At 33.1% G+C, this 20,106-nt stretch overlaps 1 protein-coding gene across 2 annotated transcripts; it reads left to right on the top strand.

The window, feature by feature from the left end:
- Positions 1-117: 117 nt before the first annotated feature.
- LOC137400247 (probable glutathione S-transferase 8) lies at positions 118-14,326 on the top strand. 2 transcript variants are annotated; one of them, XM_068086575.1, is made up of 6 exons: positions 118-182; positions 9,993-10,090; positions 10,183-10,344; positions 11,505-11,597; positions 12,995-13,236; positions 13,937-14,326. In XM_068086575.1, the coding sequence occupies exons 3-6, from the start codon at positions 10,209-10,211 to the stop codon at positions 14,099-14,101; spliced, it is 636 nt and encodes a 211-aa protein (XP_067942676.1). In that variant the 5' UTR covers positions 118-182; positions 9,993-10,090; positions 10,183-10,208; the 3' UTR covers positions 14,102-14,326. The 2 variants fall into 2 exon arrangements, with proteins under 2 accessions (XP_067942676.1, XP_067942677.1); XM_068086576.1 differs by lacking the exon at positions 118-182 and adding an exon at positions 7,326-7,376.
- The last annotated feature ends 5,780 nt before the right edge of the window (positions 14,327-20,106 follow it).

Here is a 20,106-nt window from a genome sequence, read left to right on the forward strand (position 1 = left end):
TTTTTATAGCATGTGGCACACCTGTCGCGGTTGAATAATACAATTAAACAATTTGAATACACTGTAGTATTCAACTACTCTTGTAATCCTAATCATTCCTTTACAATCGCTGGACTATAACCAAATTTTCTGTGGTGAGAGCATCAAATGTTTTGGCTAGCTACAAAACGAACTAGATGAAGGTAAGTATTTTTAATATAATTATAGAGAAATTGTAACAATTTTTCGAGCTGTAATAGAGCTTGAGTAAACTTTTTGTTGTTCGGCTGCTGTCCATTATTGCAATTTGATATGCTCTGTCTGATTAGGACGTTTTCCTCCAATCATTCACCGATATTCCAATTTTATGTATCATTTAACACCGATATTATGACTATTCTCCATGCTTGGATTAGTTTCCTCTATTTGTTATTGTAAACTATGGTGGGAAGCACGGCTAACCAGTATTTAACACTGAGATCTGTTCTTGTGTATACTAGAGGTTGTCCTGATCTAGAATTAAGCATATGAACAACTTTCCTTTAAATAGGATAACAACTTACAATAACACTTTTCATTCTGAGCTGAGGATAGGATAACAACTTACAATAACACTTTTCATTCTGAGCTGAGGATAGGATAACAACTTACAATAACACTTTTCATTTTGAGCTGAGGATAGGATAACAACTTACAATAACACTGTTCATTTTGAGCTGAGGATAGGATAACAACTTACAATAACACTTTTCATTTTGAGTTGAGGATAGGATAACAACTTACAATAACACTTTTCATTTTGAGCTGAGGATAGAATAACAACTTACAATAACACTTTTCATTTTGAGCTGAGGATAGGATAACAACTTACAATAACACTTTTCATTTTGAGCTGAGGATAGGATAACAACTTACAATAACACTTTTCATTTTGAGCTGAGGATAGGATAACAACTTACAATAACACTTTTCATTTTGAGTTGAGGATAGGATAACAACTTACAATAACACTTTTCATTCTGAGCTGAGGATAGGATAACAACTTACAATAACACTTTTCATTCTGAGCTGAGGATAGGATAACAACTTACAATAACACTTTTCATTCTGAGCTGAGGATAGGATAACAACTTACAATAACACTTTTCATTTTGAGCCGAGGATAGGATAACAACTTACAATAACACTTTTCATTTTGAGCTGAGGATAGGATAACAACTTACAATAACACTTTTCATTTTGAGTTGAGGGTAGGATAACAACTTACAATAACACTTTTCATTTTGAGCTGAGGATAGGATAACAACTTACAATAACACTTTTCATTTTGAGCTGAGGATAGGATAACAACTTACAATAACACTTTTCATTTTGAGCTGAGGATAGGATAACAACTTACAATAACACATTTTCATTTTGAGCTGAGGATAGGATAACAACTTACAATAACACTTTTCATTTTGAGTTGAGGATAGGATAACAACTTACAATAACACTTTTCATTTTGAGCTGAACGTCATTTTCATCCAATCTTATAGAACTCTATCAAAGAAGTAAAAATGAATTAATAAAAAATTTTTTCATGCTCCTTCATAGAAGTGATATTTTAAAGATAACTGAAGAAACATAATGATCACTGTACACCGAGTCTGATAGAGTGCATATATTTGTTATGAATAGAAAAACAATTAGTTTTACTATAAAGCTTTGTTTGTGGTTACATGGAATATTAATGGTTACATAGAATAGAAATACAACTAGTTTTACTATAAAGCTTTGTTTGTGGTTACATGGAATATTAATGGTTACATAGAATAGGAATACAACTAGTTTTACTATAAAGCTTTGTTTGTGGTTACATGGAATATTAATGGTTACATAGAATAGGAATACAACTAGTTTTACTATAAAGCTTTGTTTATGGTTACATGGAATGTTAATGGTTACATAGAATAGAAATACAACTAGTTTTACTATAAAGCTTTGTTTGTGGTTACATGGAATATTAATGGTTACATAGAATAGGAATACAACTAGTTTTACTATAAAGCTTTGTTTGTGGTTACATGGAATATTAATGGTTACATAGAATGGGAATACAACTAGTTTTACTATAAAGCTTTGTTTGTGGTTACATGGAATATTAATGGTTACATAGAATGGGAATACAACTAGTTTTACTATAAAGCTTTGTTTGTAGTTACATGGAATGTTAATGGTTACATAGAATAGAAATACAACTAGTTTTACTATAAAGCTTTGTTTGTGGTTACATGGAATGTTAATGGTTACATAGAATAGGAATACAACTAGTTTTACTATAAAGCTTTGTTTGTGGTTACATGGAATATTAATGGTTACATAGAATAGGAATACAACTAGTTTTACTATAAAGCTTTGTTTGTGGTTACATGGAATATTAATGGTTACATAGAATAGGAATACAACTAGTTTTACTATAAAGCTTTGTTTGTGGTTACATGGAATATTAATGGTTACATAGAATAGGAATACAACTAGTTTTACTATAAAGCTTTGTTTGTGGTTACATGGAATATTAATGGTTACATAGAATAGGAATACAACTAGTTTTACTATAAAGCTTTGTTTGTGGTTACATGGAATATTAATGGTTACATAGAATGGGAATACAACTAGTTTTACTATAAAGCTTTGTTTGTAGTTACATGGAATGTTAATGGTTACATAGAATAGAAATACAACTAGTTTTACTATAAAGCTTTGTTTGTGGTTACATGGAATGTTAATGGTTACATAGAATAGAAAAACAACTAGTTTTACTATAAAGCTTTGTTTGTGGTTACATGGAATGTTAATGGTTACATAGAATAGAAAAACAATTAGTTTTACTATAAAGCTTTGTTTGTGGTTACATGGAATGTTAATGGTTACATAGAATAGAAATACAACTAGTTTTACTATAAAGCTTTGTTTGTGGTTACATGGAATGTTAATGGTTACGTAGAATAGAAATACAACTAGTTTTACTATATAGCTTTGTTTGTGGTTACATGGAATGTTAATGGTTACGTAGAATAGAAATACAACTAGTTTTACTATAAAGCTTTGTTTGTAGTTACATGGAATGTTAATGGTTACATAGAATAGAAATATAACTAGTTTTACTATAAAGCTTTGTTTGTGGTTACATGGAATGTTAATGGTTACATAGAATAGAAATACAACTAGTTTTACTATAAAGCTTTGTTTGTGGTTACATGGAATGTTAATGGTTACATAGAATAGAAATACAACTAGTTTTATTATAAAGCTTTGTTTGTGGTTACATGGAATGTTAATGGTTACATAGAATAGAAATACAAATAGTTTTACTATAAAGCTTTGTTTGTGGTTACATGGAATGTTAATGGTTACATAGAATAGAAATACAACTAGTTTTACTATAAAGCTTTGTTTGTGGTTACATGGAATATTAATGGTTACATAGAATAGAAATACAACTAGTTTTACTATAAAGCTTTGTTTGTAGTTACATGGAATGTTAATGGTTACATAGAATAGAAATATAACTAGTTTTACTATAAAGCTTTGTTTGTGGTTACATGGAATGTTAATGGTTACATAGAATAGAAATACAACTAGTTTTACTATAAAGCTTTGTTTGTGGTTACATGGAATGTTAATGGTTACATAGAATAGAAATACAACTAGTTTCACTATAAAGCTTTGTTTGTGGTTACATGGAATGTTAATGGTTACATAGAATAGAAATACAACTAGTTTTACTATAAAGCTTTGTTTGTGGTTACATGGAATGTTAATGGTTACATAGAATAGAAATACAACTAGTTTTACTATAAAGCTTTGTTTGTGGTTACATGGAATGTTAATGGTTACATAGAATAGAAATACCACTAGTTTTACTATAAAGCTTTGTTTGTGGTTACATGGAATGTTAATGGTTACATAGAATAGAAATACCACTAGTTTTACTATAAAGCTTTGTTTGTGGTTACATGGAATGTTAATGGTTACATAGAATAGAAATACAACTAGTTTTACTATAAAGCTTTGTTTGTGGTTACATGGAATGTTAATGGTTACATAGAATAGAAATACAACTAGTTTTACTATAAAGCTTTGTTTGTGGTTACATGGAATGTTAATGGTTACATAGAATAGAAAAACAACTAGTTTTACTATAAAGCTTTGTTTGTGGTTACATGGAATGTTAATGGTTACATAGAATAGAAATACAACTAGTTTTACTATAAAGCTTTGTTTGTGGTTACATGGAATATTAATGGTTACATAGAATAGGAATACAACTAGTTTTACTATAAAGCTTTGTTTGTGGTTACATGGAATATTAATGGTTACATAGAATAGGAATACAACTAGTTTTACTATAAAGCTTTGTTTATGGTTACATGGAATGTTAATGGTTACATAGAATAGAAATACAACTAGTTTTACTATAAAGCTTTGTTTGTGGTTACATGGAATATTAATGGTTACATAGAATAGGAATACAACTAGTTTTACTATAAAGCTTTGTTTGTGGTTACATGGAATATTAATGGTTACATAGAATGGGAATACAACTAGTTTTACTATAAAGCTTTGTTTGTGGTTACATGGAATATTAATGGTTACATAGAATGGGAATACAACTAGTTTTACTATAAAGCTTTGTTTGTAGTTACATGGAATGTTAATGGTTACATAGAATAGAAATACAACTAGTTTTACTATAAAGCTTTGTTTGTGGTTACATGGAATGTTAATGGTTACATAGAATAGGAATACAACTAGTTTTACTATAAAGCTTTGTTTGTGGTTACATGGAATATTAATGGTTACATAGAATAGGAATACAACTAGTTTTACTATAAAGCTTTGTTTGTGGTTACATGGAATATTAATGGTTACATAGAATAGGAATACAACTAGTTTTACTATAAAGCTTTGTTTGTGGTTACATGGAATATTAATGGTTACATAGAATAGGAATACAACTAGTTTTACTATAAAGCTTTGTTTGTGGTTACATGGAATATTAATGGTTACATAGAATGGGAATACAACTAGTTTTACTATAAAGCTTTGTTTGTAGTTACATGGAATGTTAATGGTTACATAGAATAGAAATACAACTAGTTTTACTATAAAGCTTTGTTTGTGGTTACATGGAATGTTAATGGTTACATAGAATAGAAAAACAACTAGTTTTACTATAAAGCTTTGTTTGTGGTTACATGGAATGTTAATGGTTACATAGAATAGAAAAACAATTAGTTTTACTATAAAGCTTTGTTTGTGGTTACATGGAATGTTAATGGTTACATAGAATAGAAATACAACTAGTTTTACTATAAAGCTTTGTTTGTGGTTACATGGAATGTTAATGGTTACGTAGAATAGAAATACAACTAGTTTTACTATATAGCTTTGTTTGTGGTTACATGGAATGTTAATGGTTACGTAGAATAGAAATACAACTAGTTTTACTATAAAGCTTTGTTTGTAGTTACATGGAATGTTAATGGTTACATAGAATAGAAATATAACTAGTTTTACTATAAAGCTTTGTTTGTGGTTACATGGAATGTTAATGGTTACATAGAATAGAAATACAACTAGTTTTACTATAAAGCTTTGTTTGTGGTTACATGGAATGTTAATGGTTACATAGAATAGAAATACAACTAGTTTTATTATAAAGCTTTGTTTGTGGTTACATGGAATGTTAATGGTTACATAGAATAGAAATACAAATAGTTTTACTATAAAGCTTTGTTTGTGGTTACATGGAATGTTAATGGTTACATAGAATAGAAATACAACTAGTTTTACTATAAAGCTTTGTTTGTGGTTACATGGAATATTAATGGTTACATAGAATAGAAATACAACTAGTTTTACTATAAAGCTTTGTTTGTAGTTACATGGAATGTTAATGGTTACATAGAATAGAAATATAACTAGTTTTACTATAAAGCTTTGTTTGTGGTTACATGGAATGTTAATGGTTACATAGAATAGAAATACAACTAGTTTTACTATAAAGCTTTGTTTGTGGTTACATGGAATGTTAATGGTTACATAGAATAGAAATACAACTAGTTTCACTATAAAGCTTTGTTTGTGGTTACATGGAATGTTAATGGTTACATAGAATAGAAATACAACTAGTTTTACTATAAAGCTTTGTTTGTGGTTACATGGAATGTTAATGGTTACATAGAATAGAAATACAACTAGTTTTACTATAAAGCTTTGTTTGTGGTTACATGGAATGTTAATGGTTACATAGAATAGAAATACCACTAGTTTTACTATAAAGCTTTGTTTGTGGTTACATGGAATGTTAATGGTTACATAGAATAGAAATACCACTAGTTTTACTATAAAGCTTTGTTTGTGGTTACATGGAATGTTAATGGTTACATAGAATAGAAATACAACTAGTTTTACTATAAAGCTTTGTTTGTGGTTACATGGAATGTTAATGGTTACATAGAATAGAAATACAACTAGTTTTACTATAAAGCTTTGTTTGTGGTTACATGGAATGTTAATGGTTACATAGAATAGAAATACAAATAGTTTTAGTATGATGCTCCTCTGTGCTGAGGAAAAGCTGGCTGATTTTTCTAATTTGTTTCTTCATTACCAAGAATTCTAAACGGTTTCAAATTTCAAAGTTCAATTAGTGTGTCATTAGAAAGTAATGCTCTGTCAGTAGACATTTTATATTTGCCGGTCAGATAGAAATGCGCTCGGTATTTTGGTGATATCTGGGAAACTAATTGTCCAATTGGTTACAAGTTTCAGAATTTGACTGAAAACAAATTAGGCACAAAGTGACCAAAGTTTCATATGCCTCTATAAACCAGAAGTACAAACAACCACAACAAAGCTACACAGCCGTGTTTGCTCAAGCATAAGATCAGGTGGGAAAGCAACTCCTCGAATTAAGTCAGGCCCAGGAATAAATGTTCATAAACATGGCAACCTCAGTTCGTAACTTTCAAATTGAAGAGAATTATCTCTTTCAATATATGTAAAACAGCATGTTTAGCATACGAGTGATTCTTGGAGCACCAATATTTTCTCCTCATTTTACATTCCTCAATCAGTATGAGATCTAATTTGTAATGAAATCACTAGATGTATTTATATGACGCGACCTTTAGGCTCCCAGTTTCGTAGATTCATAGGGCATCACTGCCTTGTTTCTTAGAAATTGTTTTAATTGCAATTGTTTTTAGTTTCTCAGCTGGTTGGCAAGTCAAAGACCTTTCACAACTACAAATTCATAAAATTCTCCTTTCAAATAACCTTTAAACAACAATGAGCTATAGAGAGGTTATGTTCACCAACTAAATATTCCATATGCGTTGGTGTTTGAAGTAAGTGGTAACCCATATTATGAAGTGGCTGTTATCTAAGCAATTGTTTCATCACGAACAAATATTACCTGAACTAAACAACATATTGTAGTGTAAGTTATAATGTACTTACATCCAATAATACCGCTGAAAACTTACCTCTAGTTCGATCAGCTTGTATCAATGTTATTATAATGAATACAATGAAACTCCTTATTTTCAAGTAGCCAAAATTAGATTTTTTTCTCAAAACCACTGTAAATAAGTCAGCGCAACTCTTAAAGGTTGACTTACTACAAAATTCACATTACAGTTATTTGGTATCAAAAGATTCACCATGTCTTACTCTGTTGTGTTGTAGGTGCCAAATACGTGGAAATGTGATTACAAGCCCTTAAAAGCTCAAAAACGAAAAGCCGCCATAGATTGGAATCTGTTTATTTATCTGACGTTGTCATTACAGTTCGGTTATCGTCTTGTCATGTGATGTTCTCACGTGTATTGAAAGACCAATAAAAAGCTTGCTATAAAACATATCGTAGCACTAGTTTATGACAAACACTTCAGGTTTTACCGAAGTTCCCGTATTAAATTTAGATGCTCGCTACTTTACAGTTTTGTTTCGACATTATTCAATCGTCAAGTCGTAATCTGATCATGTGACCCAATACTTCGCAAATATTTTTTGCAGTACTTTTCGATTATCACAGGTAACCAACAGACTCGTCATGATTAGCAGACAATGATATGTACTCCTTCGAGCTAAGGTTAAAAAGTTTAACGATTTTTTACGGTAAGTTATAAGATATCAGTACTAAAAGTGACAGCATCACAATGACGATAAAACAGGCGTGTAAGAACAATAGACATGGTTTTATTGAATGCGTGAAGTATATTAGTGAAAATATTTCGACGAATGAGGTTGCATGAAAGTGTAAACAGAAACCATCCTGTAACAACTACGTCCCATTTGAGCAGTTTTGGAAAGCGAATCCAAACAATGGCGGTTTCGTGTGGCTGCGATTAACTGTTCGTTTTTTAGCTTTTAACAGCTTGTAATCACATTCCCATATATTTTGCATCTACAACACAACAGAGTAAGACATGGTGAATCTTATTATACCAAATAACTGTAATGTGAATTATGTTGCAAGTCAGCCTTTAAGACAATTTCTAATGTATATGCTTTAGAATATACAGGCATTTTTAAGTACTGTACAGGTTAGCTAAACCCACTTTTGCAATATGACAGGATCCATGCAGTGAGTATGAAATTGTTTTGTGATGTTATTATCTATATATGGCTGTAGTGTAAAAAGGCCAGCACTGCAAGCAGTAGTTGAATGGTGTAGCAAGTAGCAGATTTCACTCTCGTATGATGGTAGACATTTGATGTCTGTTTACTCTGTTCAAATATGATGAAGAGAACAAGGGTATTATATTGGTTTAGTCAGAGAAGCTGTTTGTTTGTATGCGAGGTGGGAGACGCAGGATTGATTTTTTTTAATAGTAGACATGACACAGCAGTTTTTGCGTTCACTAAAAATATTAGAGCTGTGACAATGCTATAAACCTTTTCAATACAAATCACTTCACTGTCAGATGAAGAACTTTCATTTAGAATTTTTATAATATAATAAATCTTTGCCGTAGGCAAATGTTATGATTGTTATTTACAAAAAAGTGCAATGAAAACCTTTTGCCTTCTATGACATAAAGTCACAGTTGGTACATCTAGTAGTTAACCACTTCAAGAGATGTTAAAAAATTGCATCAAAGAAAGGAATAGCACCCATTCTGGCCTTAATTTCAGCTCTTTCTACAGTTTTCAGGTTAGTAAAGTTGGTTTTGTTGAGGGGAAGTCAGAAGTGGTTGGTGCCAGTGGACATTATTTTGTTGAGGTGCATTTGCAAGATATAAGGTTGATTCTTTGAGTTTAATTTTTCATGTATTGCATTGTATCTTGAGAAGTTGAGCAGCTCAAATCTTTGTTTATTGCGAAAAGTGTGCAATACCACTAAATTTTAACCTATTTTTAAAACAGTTCCAAAACAAACAACAACAAAATAAAATGCTTTCAAAAACTATGTTTAGGGTTATGTTACCTGATATGGACAGTTATGCCCAGCGTCTAAATGCTTGAAATGCTGATGAGCTGTGTTTCAATATATTTGCTGTCTAAAATACTCAAATCATATCTCCAACCTACCTGACCATCTATTAAATTTCTATGTACCCATAAAATCCCCTACACCTTTTACCAAACACCAACACTTTGCCAACCCACAGAGAACAGTTTTATGCAAAAGTGTTTTTACTTCAATAATCGTTATTATTTTATGTCTCATGGTTCCATATTAATAAAGTTCATATCTAAAACAATATCTGCTTTAGGTCTGTAACAACAGTTCAATGCTATTATACGAGTTGGTAGGTAAGCAGGTAGAATGCATCAATGGTGGTTTAACATGGCCTTAAGATAAAAGCTATGCTGAGAAAAGCAAATCTAAATTTTGTAAAATGAAAAGGTTGTTACGCCTTATATTTAACAACTATTAATGTGACATCCCGCATTTTTAATTTTAGTTTGTAAAACCATCGCAGCACTAAAATATTAAGCTGTCCTGTTTGCTTTAGATGCTGTTGCTAAGATGGTAGAAGGGGCCATTTGCAGTGATAGCCAGCCAGTCACTAAATAGACACATCGAGCGACTAATTGGCAGGGTGCACAGCTGGTAAGTATTGCTCTCATTTCTCAAAAGAAAGCAACCCTTGTGCTTGTTGCTAGCGGTAAAATTGAGGAACAAATTTTTATTTTCACTTGCAGATCACAGGTTAGAAAGCTAACTAAAAATGGCCACCAAAGACAAGCTGGTCTACCTTCCTCTGAGAGCCAGAGGAGAAGCTATCAGAATGCTTTACGTAGTGGCTGGAAAAAAGTTTGATGACACACGTATCACCGGTGATGACTTTGCAGCATACAAACCGAGTAAGTACTGATGACCTAGTGCAATCAGTTTCCTGAATGGCAGGTGCCATCTTGTGTGCGGATTTCAGCAGACAATTCTTTGTTCATCATTAGATAAGCGGTTAGATGACTGGCTGAGGGAAGAAGTTGTTAATATGGTCTGTCTGGTTTGTTTGTCTGTCCTTTCACACCCATAGCATTAGCAATCACTTGAGAAAAATTATTGCACGGTAGTGCCCCCCCCCCTTCCTCTGCAAGAAGGTAGGCTGTTTGGGAAAGGGGGGAAATTTCTTGGAATGCTCATGTAGCGAGCCAGCATCTAGCTCGCTAACAAGTGTAATGGTATTGAGTTGCTCTCAATGAAAAAATAAAAATGGCATCCACCACTACTCAAAGCTCTATAAATCAGTTTTTCAAAGGCTGGGTGCCATTTTGGTTAGTACTCACTATTAAAAAATCAAACATTAGGTGGTCGATAAATTGGTGAAAATAAATACTCCGCATTATTGTAATAAAAAAGCCAAAGCATGTTGAGTTACATCACCTAAAATTTACCATAATAATGGCATTACGTCTTTCACAAGTTGACTGAAAATTTATTAGTGGCCAGCATTTTGTAAGATTTTTCTAAGTTGTGGTTCAGTGAAGAATCTGCCGGTTGGTAGAGCCACTAGTGTGTCCTGCAAGGATGGCTCAAATCAATTTATTACATAAAATCCTCGTGAGCCACCAACTAAAAGGTGTCTGGACAAGTAAATAATTAGAAAATCGTACATGGCGCGAGTCACTATTGTCTGTACAAATGACATTGAGATAATCTCACTTTTAGGCATTGCAGGCTGATATGCCTTAGCCTGTGTTCTAAAGCAATAACGTAGTGTGGATATTTTTTTAGCCTTTTCAAATACTAGAAATTCCGTCTTTCTTAGATAGAAAGATAAGAAGCAGTGTTAGCAAAACTGAGTTGTAATCTGAAGAGCGACGGCATGGTCAACATTTAATTTTTATACCGTTTAAAGTTTTCTTAATCTGATGCGTATTACAGGGCCGATGTGCACCGTTCTTCAAATATTTGAACACGATTTACTTCAAATACAATGTTTGCATTATATTTGAGTTTCTACAGGCTCATATTTCAGCTAATATTTATGAATTTCTCTTACAAGATAAGTTTATTGCAGAGACACCATTTGGCCAGCTACCTGTTCTGGAGACCACTGAAGGGATGCTGTGTAACTCCAATGTTATAGCGAGACACGTAGCAAGAAAACTAGGTAACTTATTTCTCGAGGCTGGATTTTGTTCTGAGCGCTCGCAAAAATTCTCAATGATTTTAGGTTCTTAAATCTCAGTTTCTAATGGGTTGTTTGTTGTAAATGATTTGGTGGACATATTATGATTATGCTGTGTGCAACTACAATGTTTATAGATCATGATTATCCAAGCAATCACGAGGGGTTCATAGTGGTGACAGTTTTACTAGGACAGAGGATGTAAAAACGGGTCGAATTAACAATCCCAGGGAGAGAGCCTTTCAGTCAAAACCATTTCTCATGCAGTGAAAGTTTAAATAGAGACCCTGCAAATAATGATCAATCATGGCAAAAATGGTTTTAGCAAAATGCCATATTCTTTGCAAAATACGGGTTCTGTGAAACTGTATATTTCAATAGCCATGTTATAGTTACAGATTTAAATCAAAAGTTTTCATTTAATTCTCTCTATTTTTATTATATGATTTAATAAATAAATACACATTATAAACCTACTTAGGCAAGCAGTAAAATATTGCAAGGAAATGACTTTCCTCTGATCTAAAGATGGAAAAGTATGTCCCTAATTTTATTTTGCTGCCTGTGTTTTGCTGCCCTTTTATTCTTTGGTGTCTGACATTATTAGGCTTTAATCTACATTCTTTCGCGGTGTGTCTATTCTCCAAGATGTCCTTAGCCTCAGGGTACCTGTTGTAGTCTAAGATCCAGCATTTAAAGCATGGAGTGCCATTCTGTCTAACACTCATCTTCTACAAACCAATGCTTATGACCTTATGACCTTATGACCTAGATGATGGATCTGTAAATGATGAATCTACACAAAACTTTTGTAGATTTTATCAGAAAGTATCAGTATTTTTCTATTATTAGGGATTGTTTTTGATGTTTGAGATGACCTGATTGTCAGTTTGTTTCAAGTCTAAAATCAACACAACTTGATTGTGGTTAAAATGCTCAGAAATAGAAATACGTGTAAAATGACATCACTAGTTGTCAGTGCGACAGCTGATATCGGCTATTGCTATAGGTTGAAGCGTTACACGCCTCGATTTCATAAGTCTCTTTGCAACTATAAACGTCATTATCACACTTTCGTTTGATCTGAGCGTTTTAATCGAGATCAAGTTCTACCAATTTTTATTTCGAAATATCCTGGCAATCTGATCACCTCAAACATCAAAAAACAATTGCACATAATAAAAAATACCGCTATTCCTGATAAAATTGACTAAATATTTGGTACAAGTTTATCACTAGTTACATTAAGGATAAAATTCTTGTCAGAGATAAATGTAGGCATTTTGATCGGTACTAGTGAGTCATGATATTTATTAGGTGAAGGAGGTAATTTTTAAACAAACACGCTTCCCTTCTTTACACTATGATTATTGCTCTAGGGCTAAGCGGAAAAACTCAATGGGAGGAGACCTTGCATGACCTGGTTACTGAGTGCGCCCAAGATTGTATCAATATGTATGCGTTACCTAATATCTACAATTGGCAAGTCTTCAAACTCGTACCCGTCCCTGAGAACAGCGAGGAATTGTTGCAAAAAGCAAAGACTAAATGGACAAAGGTTCTTGAGTATGTCGAATCTTTGGCTAAAAAGAGAGGAAAGAAATATATAGTCAGTAATGAGGTAAGCGTGACAGTGTCAACAAAGATAAGTTTACTTGAGCCTTTAAATTCTTATTATTATTACTATTATTCTTGAGGTCTTCAACTTTTTGCCGGCAAAGTTTATTTTTAGAGTTTTCCATCATCAAATTAATTTCAAAAAAATTTTTGTTATGTTTGATGCTCACTATTTTCGTCATAACTAAAAAAAATTCGATCTTCTGAAGCTAATTGTAAAAATTAATTAGTAAAATCTTTTCCATGAAATGGTACTAATAATGGCAAGATTATAACACAATAAATAAATTTTTTTTAGTTGTGTCTTAAACAACCTTAAAAGACATTCATAGAATTTGTGGCATAACAAATTGAACTGAAAACTTTTTATGCTCAGTATCGGGTTTTCGTACAATGTCATTATTTTATATATTTGTTTGAAATCACTTTTTTGTGTGCATATTCATTAAAAATAAACTTGCACAACATTTTTGTACATTTTATCAAAAAGTAGTAGTACTTTTCTACCATTTGCAATTGCTTTTTATGTTTGAGGTGATCTGCTTGTCTAAATGTTTCCAGATTAAAATCGATAAAACTTCATTGCATTTACATGTAAGATGCTAAGAAAAACACATGCAGAGGCTGTAAGTAAGTTTGGAGTTGTCTTACCAAATTGTGCAAGTAGACAATTTGATGTTTTTATGAGGTTTCTTTCATTGCAGCTCGGCCTAGCTGACCTGTTTCTGTTTGCGGCCATGGAATTCAGCAAAACCGGTACTCCAGACATCATGACCTTGACACCATGGGCTAAGCAGTTCACAGCGAAGGTAGCTGCTGATTCAAAGCTAACTAAATACCTGGCTGATCGACCCGAGGCTACAGTATAAAGCATTATTAAGGAACTGAGATTAGTATATTTACTGTCAGAATATAGAGACAATAATTTGTGTCAAGAGTTACAGCATATGGTTTTACAAAAAGAGAGCAACTCCATGTGTGATTGTCTTCACTAGTTTATTCTATTTATCTTTCTGTTTATTTCTGCCGAGCACTTTTTGCTGTTATCCAAAACCCCAGGTGTGTTCAAGCCATACAAAATATAGAACAATCATTGCTCTATACAAAGTTGAGTTGCTTAATAAATACTTATTTTTATAATTATGGCAACTTTTAAATGGAGCTTTCGCGGATCAGCCCGGTTCTATCATATTTCGTATGAAAAGGTATTGCTATTGCACAATGGCACTGCTAGTTCAGTAAAAATGTCAGAAATAACAAGTTGATACCCTTGCAATTTACTGCTGTAGTGGGTTACAATATGCGTGCTATTTGATTTTAATCTTACCACTATTCAGATGTTAGCTTAAAAGCATTCTGGTAACTGACATTCATAGGAAATAGAAAATAGTGAGACAACAATGTATTCTACAAATGATCGTTAGGAATGCGAAGACCTGACAGTCAATGATTAAGTACGAATGACAACAGAGTGTAAAATAAGCCAAAGCGAGTTGGGAAATGGAACTTCCCCACTACTCATCTTCAAATATCACGCCATTCAGAATGCTTCGAAAACAAATTAAAAGCCTAATCGAACCATTGGCTACTTTGTGTAGCAAGTGGCGTACCTGTCGTAGTTGAATTAATACAATCAAACAATTTGAATACATTGGAGTATTCAATTAGCTATCACGGGCAAAGGCAACTCTTTTGCAATCGCTGGACTATAACCAAATTTTTTGTGATGAGAGCATGACACGCTTTGGTCAGCTACACAACAAACTCGCCGAAGGTATGTTTTTTTAATATATAAAGAAATTGCAACAATTTTTGAGCTGTAACAGAGCTGGAGTAAACATTTTGTTGTTCGGCTGTTGTCCGTTATTGCGATTTGGTATGCTTTATCTGATTAAAATGTTTTCCTCCAATCATTCACCGATATTCCAATTTTATGTATCATTTAACACCAATGTTATGATTATTTGTTATTGTAAACTATGGTGGAAAGCACGGCTAACCAGTATTTAACACTGAGATCTGTTCTTGTGTATACTAGAGGGTCTCCAGATCCAGAATTAACCACACTAACAATTTTCCATTAACTAGGATAAATACTTACAATAACACTTTTCATTTTGAGCTGAGCATCATTTTTAAGCTCCAATCTTATAGAAACCAATCAAAAAATCAGAAATCAAGTAGTGCAATTTTTTCACGCTTTTTCATGGAAGTGATGTTCTAGAGACAACTGAAGAAACATAATGATTACTGTACATCAAGTCTGATAGAGTGTTTATATTTGTTATGAATAGAAAAACAATTAGTTTTACTATAAACCTCATTTTTGCTGAGGAAAAAGCTTTCTATTTTTTATAATTTGTTTGTTCATTATTAAGAGTTTTAATCAGTGTGTCTTTAGAAACTAATGTTCTGCCAGCAGTCATTTTACTGCTGGTCAGTTAGAGATGCGCTCGCTATTTTGGCGATATTTAAGAAACTAATAGTCCAATCGGTTTCAAACTTCAGATATTGATTGAACACATATTAGGCACAAAGTGACTAACGTTCCGTATTCCTCAAGAAACCAGAGGTACAAACAACCACATTGAAGCTACGCATTCGAGTCCGCTCCGGCATAAAATCAGGTGGGAAAGCAACTCCCCGAATTATGTCAGGCCCAGCCTTCTAAGTGTTGGGGCATGATTTAAGAAATATTTATAGGACAGACATCATCATGGTGAATAAATTTGCAAAAACATGGCAGCTTCAGGTTGTAACATTCCAATAAAAGGGGAACTATCATTTACAATATATACAATACCATGTTTACAATATAAACATGGCAGTATCAGGCCGTAACATTCAATTTGAAGGAGAACTATCACTTGACTTTCAATATACATGTATGTAAGACAGCATGTGCAGCATATTAGTGATTCTAGGAGCACCAATATCTTCTCCTCAATTTACATTCTTCAATCAGTGTGAGATCTACTCTAAATATTTGTGTTCATTTCAACTGTTGTGGTTTTTAAAGATGATTTCTCTAAGTTGTAATCAAATCACTAAACGTTTTTACATGGCATATGATATCTTTTCATGATTTGATTACAAATCAGAAGAAGCTCCTTCTAATGTTTCTTGGATATGGTGGTTAGCATATCACATCCAAAGACATGATAGTTGACAGTTTTTAACCTTGGAGGGTTACTCAACTCAAAGTTTAAAAGATTTTATCAGAAAGTGTATTTTTCAATCATTTGAGATTTTATTTGTTGTTTTAGGTAATTTGACTTGCAGGACATTTTTAGATTAAAATCGGCAAAACTCGATTGCAGTTAAACTGCTAAAAAAATGGCACTTCCTGTTTATCCGTCTTGCTATGATATCAGCTATTGCGTTCAAGCGGTAGTGTTACCCATCTCAGTTAACATATTTTGTATTTGCTTATGATTGTTAAAAGTTGACTTGCAACAAAATGCACATTACAGCTATTTGGTATCAAAAGATTCACCATGTCTTACTCTGCTGCGTTGTAGGTGCAAAATATGTGGACATGTGATCACAAGCTCTTAATAGCTTAAAAACGAACAGTCAATCGCAGCCATCACAAAAACACCATAGATTGTCAAAAAAAGTTTAAACCTATTTCATGTGGCCTGACAGTAACAACCTGTGACCATTTAATAACCGTATAAAGAAAGCCAGTTTTGTAGGAATGTTATAATAGGAACCGTGTTAGTAATGATGCTTAGTTACTAGTTGAAAGATGATACAAACCGGAAGGCTGCAATTGTGAATCTATCATGTTGGTTATCACCAGAGTTAGGGAAACTATTTAGATAACTAGATAGCGTAGAGGTATACGAGTGATAACTAGAGAGCGTAGAGGTATAATGAGTAATAATATAGAGAGCGTAGAGATCTATGAGTGATGACCTAGTTAGTGTAGAGGCCCATGAGAGAAGACGTAGTTAGTGTAGAGGTCTATGAGTGATGACCTAGTTAGTGTTGAGGCCTATGAGAGAAGATGTAGTTAGTGTAGAGGTCTATGAGTGATGACCTAGTTAGTGTAGAGGCCTATGAGAGAAGACGTAGTTAGTGTAGGGGCCTATGAGAGGTAATCTAGATAGCAAATGGGCCTGTGAGTGATGATCTAGATAGTGGAGGGGCCTATGAGTGATGACCTAGATAGCAAATGGGCCTGTGAGTGATGACCTAGATAGATTGCTAATGGACACTAAACTGACAAAATGCTTGCTATATGATGCAAAGAATGTTTTGCTTTATCAACTTTTCGTCTGGCATTGTCCTTTAATGGCCCGTGGAGCCTCTATCAGTTGTACTGCATTGCGTTTGCTAAATTTGAATTACATCTAAACATTCAAAGCATTTTAAAATATAATTAAAACAGTCACCAATATTTTGGCACACTAGTTTTTCAATATTTCACAAGCTAGACATGTCCGGCAGATGATAAAAACAGAATACTAACTGTAAATAAGGGAACCTGCCTTATTCACGAGATATATTTGTGAGATTCATGTAAACCTCACAAGTATGACCATAAAAGGCTGTTTGTCGTCAAGCTACTTAGGAAGGTATATCGAATAATACTGCATATGTGGCTGCCTGTTCATCTCAGAAGCTGGGTCCACCATCCTCCAAAATAAATGTCAGCTCTGATTGTGAACAGAAGCTATTAAATCCAAAATAGCTAGTTGTTACAAGTTCTACCTGTGGGCATCTTGTGCTGCTGCCATAGGCAGTGAGTGCATAGTTTAGTGCTAGGCAGAGGGAAGAGACCTAACCTTTCCCACCGTACACGGCGTGTATTCATCATGATGGCAAATGAAAGTCGGTACATTGGTGCCTTGTGAAAAACATGTTGTAAAATATGACTATTGATTACCACAATAAAGACTGCTCAATAATAAACCCAGTCTTTCGATAATGATTGGTACCCAAACCTTGGTGAAATGGCACCCAAACCTTGGTATTTACAGTCAGTGTTAACTGAGGCTATATAACCTGCCCAACTCCAATAAGAATAGTAATTACATTTACAAAAAGAAGGCGTTTGTTCGCTGCGCATTGTTTTTGTGAGCCGAGCACACTGTTTATCCAGCTGTTCCCATGCAATACTCAACAATAGAGTTAATAAAAGCTGAATGTATCACTGTGCAAGCTTTTGACATTACTCATTCTGATACATAGCATGTGATCAGCTATGTTATCACTCTCCCTCTGTATCTAAATAATTGAAATAAGTCATTGAGAATGTGACGCAATCATTTAAGTTTAACATATCGGCTTCAACTGTAACACTTGAATTTCTGCTGATACATTAATCTTCTCTTGAGCTAAGGTAACTTATTGTGGGCCCCACTTTTAGCCTGTACAGAAAGCAACACTTCGAACACCATGGAATTTTTATGGAACACCAAGAAATATAGCCACTCTTTTGATGATTATTGTTGAAGTATGCAATTAAAGATTAGAATCAATAGAGTCACACCAACTTTGAGTATTTACGAACGCCAGCTAATATAGACGTGAACACATCAAATTCCGATAGATTTTTATTGGAAAGGATAGACATTATTCTATAATTTGATTTAAAATTGACAAAACTTGATCGCAATTAAAACGTGAAGAAGAAAAAGACTGCCCAGACTTTATTCAAAATTATGTTAATTAAGTCATGTGGCTGTCTCTCCCTCTTGTTACTGACATTGGCTATTGCATTCAAGTTGCAGTGTTATGCGTCTCTATTGACATACATTTTATTGTGTATTTGCTTATGGTTGTGAGAATATAACTTCAAATATAGCCTCGGATACATGTACAATGCTATAGATGCTTCAAATGATTTGTCCCATAGTATTGCTCTAAATGCTCTGTAAACATATGAGCACCCGATGCTGATGAGACCATATAATTATCACTTATAAACAGGAATGCGACTATTTTTGTTATTTTTGGGCACACTTTGTTCTTCTGAGCGTTTGAATTGTGATCACATTTTGTTATTTTTAATCTTGGAACATCCTGGCAGTCAGGTCACCTAAAACAACAACAAAAGCTTAAATGATAGAAAAATATCTATACTTTCTAGAATGCTAGAATTTGATGTGATCACACCATTAAAGTCAACCTACATTATGTATAGACAGGAAGTTATACGCTCGCCTCCGACTGCATATTACATTGTCTCATGAAAGTGACTGACCTTACAACTTGTATAGTCCATAGATTATAAAACTATTACAATCAAACTTTTAAAATATTAATACACTCCGAAAGTTTTTAGATAGCGGAGTGCTCAACTAACTAGAGATGAGTGCACTGAGAATGAGTCTTGTATGTATTTAGTATATTTGATATCTCATCACAATTTCCAAATCTTCTCACTCTGAGTACGCTTAATGTTTATTTTACGTCAATGTTCCAAGATTTTTCATAGTTTGAATCCTCGATTTTTACTTGAAATTATGAACAAGTTGCATATAACATCTAACAATTATTTTAATAAATATTGTTATCACTAGCTCCTTTAACAACGTTTCACCTGGTATCTGTTCTACTCACAGAGAAAGGAATCTTAAACTCTATATAGAGTTTAGTTTGATGCATGTATCAAACCATATCTTTGATTTGATTAATGAGCTGTTGCCCTTTTTATGATTCTTGTATGGCATAATTTGGAATACATTTCTGTTTGAAATGAAATTATTGCTAATAAAGTAGAGCAAAATAATAATGTGAAATCTAACAGCATAACTGATGTACCTGTGTTCTAGCGAGTCAAAATTGGATTAAATTCCAACATGATTAGCAAACATATAACACGTAACAACCAGTAAAAGACCTAGCACTTCTGATCTAGATG

The sequence above is a fragment of the Watersipora subatra genome, chromosome 7 (genome assembly GCF_963576615.1).
Source record: "Watersipora subatra chromosome 7, tzWatSuba1.1, whole genome shotgun sequence".
Lineage (NCBI taxonomy): Eukaryota > Metazoa > Bryozoa > Gymnolaemata > Cheilostomatida > Watersiporidae > Watersipora > Watersipora subatra.